Source organism: Polistes fuscatus, unplaced genomic scaffold, assembly GCF_010416935.1.
Source record: "Polistes fuscatus isolate 324 unplaced genomic scaffold, CU_Pfus_HIC Scaffold47, whole genome shotgun sequence".
NCBI lineage: Eukaryota > Metazoa > Arthropoda > Insecta > Hymenoptera > Vespidae > Polistes > Polistes fuscatus.
This window is the reverse complement of record NW_025113126.1, coordinates 26,664-30,893: the sequence shown is the minus strand read 5'-3', so window position 1 is coordinate 30,893 and position 4,230 is coordinate 26,664. Positions and strand designations below refer to the sequence as shown.

The 4,230-nt window shown below is 32.6% G+C and overlaps 1 protein-coding gene across 1 annotated transcript; it reads left to right on the top strand.

The window, feature by feature from the left end:
• The first annotated feature begins 2,334 nt into the window (after positions 1-2,334).
• Positions 2,335-3,368, top strand: LOC122521757 (histone-lysine N-methyltransferase SETMAR-like). The gene is made up of 2 exons (XM_043642511.1): positions 2,335-2,474; positions 2,531-3,368. The coding sequence occupies exons 1-2, from the start codon at positions 2,335-2,337 to the stop codon at positions 3,366-3,368; spliced, it is 978 nt and encodes a 325-aa protein (XP_043498446.1).
• Positions 3,369-4,230: the final 862 nt, after the last annotated feature.

Below are 4,230 nucleotides of genomic sequence, written 5' to 3'. Positions count from 1 at the left end.
TCATCTATAGTAAGATATGCTCCTGGTTTATAACTGTTTTGACAGTTTTCGATAAATTTCTACTAAACTTCAGAGATCAAAGCGAACTTATCGTTTTGTAAGCGTTTGCTACGTTGATTTATGTTTTAAAACCGAATAAATCTCACTATATCTATGAAATCATTTCAGCTGATAGTTGTCGAGAAAAATGACGGAGCCCATTTCGTGTTTAACAAATATGATTCATTTATATCTTTAGCCTTATAAGGGCCGCGAGCATATAGAAGTAAAATCAATGCTTATAATTTTGCAATAGATAGATTCCATTTCGTTTTCATCACTCGAAATGCTTCTAATTCCGTATATTTTCTTACATTGTTATGATCAATAATCAAGGAAAATGCTGACTCAACTTTACCTCATATAATATTTCGTTTAGCGTATCTTATGGGTCCTGATATTTCCTTGAAAATATTATAAATCGCTCTTCCGCGATCAGATCCTTCTTTTAATTTATGCTAAACAGTTCCTTCCATAGCAGTTTCAATCTCTTCTTCCTTTTCACTTTCGGAAAAAACCATGAATATCTTTCCTTTTTTCCTCTTTGTATCTTTAAAATGTTCTTTTCGTTCTATCGCTGTCAAATAAGTCACAATTATTATTTGCTATACCATTATCAATATCGGGAACTTCTTGGTCATCTTCCGAACGATCTTCATCGATATTACTTATTTTGTATAATAAATTGATATTCCTCAAATGTCTTAAAACTTTCGGGATATACAGATTATAAAGAAAAAACTAAAATATAAAAATATAAATGAAATGTGACAAAATCATTCAAAACAGAAATAAGAAAAAAACAATTGTAAATTATACTACGAAATATTGTTAGCTCTGTTGACTTTGTCGAAACTATCACTCATACGACGTAATAATTTTTATTATAAACTTTAAAATTTTGATGCCTACTGTTTTGATTGCAAGACGTACTGTAGTGTGAAGAACAAAATGCATTTGAGTTCTATCATTTGTCGGAACACCTAAAGTATTTATCGCAACAGAAATTTCTGATCGTATTCACAAAGAGAAAGATACTATGGAAAAGGTTTTAAAAAAAATTAACAATATTTATTTATTATCACCGTGTTTCACTCCGCCGAAAATATCAGAAAATTATTGATAGCTATCTTGCTGTCGCGTTCAGTATAATTTCGCGATTCCTAGAGTTTGGAGAGCTGTATTCTTGTCAGCTACCCTAACTACAATTATTTCTATAATCGCACGTTTGTCTACATTGTAGATCCATAATCACATTGTAGACTCGTAAAACAATTTTCGGAGAGCGCTTTTTAATGAATATAGTCGTAAATAACATGAATTTTTTATACGGTCAAATGACCGCTCCTGGTAGACTAGACATGCTATGATATTTTTCGGAAAGTAAAAAATAAAAAAATTGTAAATATAGAAAATTAAGTTGTATGTATATTGTAGGAATAGTCAATAAACTATATGGTGATACAGTAACGTTGTAAACTGGAAATTCTGAACGAAATTTCAAAAACAGTTATTATACCGTGCATGGTAGGTTTAGTGTTATAGATCTACGTTCCTTTAGTACTGCTATTTAATAATCTTAATAGCAGCTACGTGTCGAGCATTTTTCTCTAGAATTTGATAGCAAATTTGTAGTGAATCTGGAAACACAAGCAAAACAACATATACTATTCTATCTTCATTATATTTTATATGGTTTAACTGCAAATATCCTGAATTCAAATGTACACCTTAAACTTGTAAATTAGATAACAAGTTTAGTAAAATTAAGATATTAAATTCAAATAATAAAAAGAAAAGAAAAAAACACTTGGTTGAGCTAATACAAAGTATAATACATTATTAACTCATAGAAAAGCTTTGTGGCATAAATTTCCTGGATGATAAATTAGATTTAATAAATAATTACGTGTAACAAAAAATTAAACATGTGTCTCACCTCTCGTTCCCTTTGTTAGTATACGGATAAAACAACGAAGCTCATTTTGTTTGTGGATGTATATGAAATACTTGGATTTTGCTTATTTAACTACTAGATCGTATCGCTTTCTTCGTCGGTTTCTATGTATGTTCTTCGCTTGTTGATTAAAACGTGTCCTCGTAAGCGTCAGATGAAAGTATGGGCAAATATTAGGGGGACCGGAAAGTAATGTCGTTTCTGCGCATGCCAATACTTGATTGTCATTTGTCAGCTCATTGTTTGGTTCAGAGGCGTACCAAAGACATTGTGAGGTTATAGTGATTTCTTTACTTATAGACAATTGAATTACAATTTTTTTTGTAATTTTGGGTAAAATGGCCAGCCAAATTCCAGAAGAGGTACACATCCGGCATTGCATGCTCTTTGAGTTTCGCAAGGGAAATAACGCAACAGTTGCTACCAAAAACATTTGCGATGTTTATCCAAATGCACTGGACATTCGTAAATGCCAAAGGTGGTTTTCCAAGTTCAAATCGGGTAATTTTGATCTTTCCGACTCGTATCGATCAGGAAGACCATCAGCGTTAGACAACGACGTGTTAAGGGCGGAAGTGGAAGCAAATCCGTGTCAGACGATCGAGGAATTGTCAAACAGTCTCAACTAACCTTGGTCGACATCCAAGAACATTTGAAGCAGATTGGGAAAGTAAGCAGAGCAGGTGTTTGGGTCCCGCATAATCTGTCCGAACAGAATAAGGCTAACCGATCAATCACATGCAACTTATTGCTTCAACGACACAACACAGAAGCGTTTTTTGATCGCTTGATCACAGGAGATGAGAAATGGGTCCTGTATGATTACCCAAAACGCAAAAGGCAGTGGCTCTCTCTAAATGAAATCCCTCGGAGTACTGCTAAGCCAGGTTTACACCCCAAAAAAGCGCTTTTGTGTGTTTGGTGGAGTATTCGCGGCATTGTTCATTTTGAATTACTGAAACCTGGACAAACTGTTACTGCAGACCTCTACAGCGAACAATTGCAGCGAGTCAATCAATCTTTAATTGAAAAGTGGCCAGCGATTGTCAACCGAAAAGGCGTCATTCTCCAAAATGACAATGCAAGACCGCACTGCGCAAGGCGAACTCTAGAAAAAATTAATGAATTGGGGTGGGAGGTGCTGCCTCATCCACCATATTCGCCCGATGTTGCACCATCGGATTTCCACTTATTCCGAGCGCTGCAACACTTTTTAAGTGGCAAAACATTTGCAAATTTGGATGATATCCAAAATGCCATCTCTAGATATTTTGCCGAAAAACCAATTAATTTTTATCGATCAGGGATTGAAAATTTACTCACTAGATGGCAAAAGGTTATTGACAATGATGGGGAATACATCATTGATTAAAAATAAAGACTCGTTAAAAATGTATGTGTTTGTATTTAGCGTAAGAAAACGACATTACTTTCCGGTCCCCCTAATATTAAAGGATATCAGACAAGAAAACTATTCTAACAAAAATTATTTTAACTCTAAGAAAAGAAGTACAGAAAAAAACCATTTTAGACGATATTTATAATTAAAACTACTACAATAAACGAAACAAAAATGTCAAAAGAGATAATATACCAACGTTCAAACAAACAGCATCAGGAAGTAATTACATCAAAATGATTAAACGTGTATATTTAAATTCAGAAATTTTAAGCACAGAAGAGACATCAAATGTTAAAGAATTATATTAACAATCAATTAAAAACACTAGAAATATAGCTAAAACATTAGTTTATCAAAATTCTATTCTGATACAACAAAAGCTACAAATTTTAACAATGCTACAACTATTAACAAAAACGTTTCTTAATAACAAATAAAGGACAGACAAACCAGAATAGCTGCTTGAAAAGTTATGGGTTACGACAAAAAATTCAAGAACAAATAATATTCCACTACACATATAAAATCGATATTAGAATTATTTCGGAAACTCACCTTACAAACAGAAATTATATAAAAATACCATACTACATTAAATTTTATTTTTATTGCTTTTACAAAGCATCCATCGGATATAACACATGCAGCATCGGCAATTACCATTGAAAATAGCATTATATTATTATATATAATAATACCATTTTTATATCATCACAGCAGCTAAAAACTTATAAGCATCAACAATTTAATTGAAAACCAAAACTTGTGAAATACAAATATGAGCTATATATTCATCGCCAAAAAAAACTGGTTTATGCATGCAGGAAAGAAG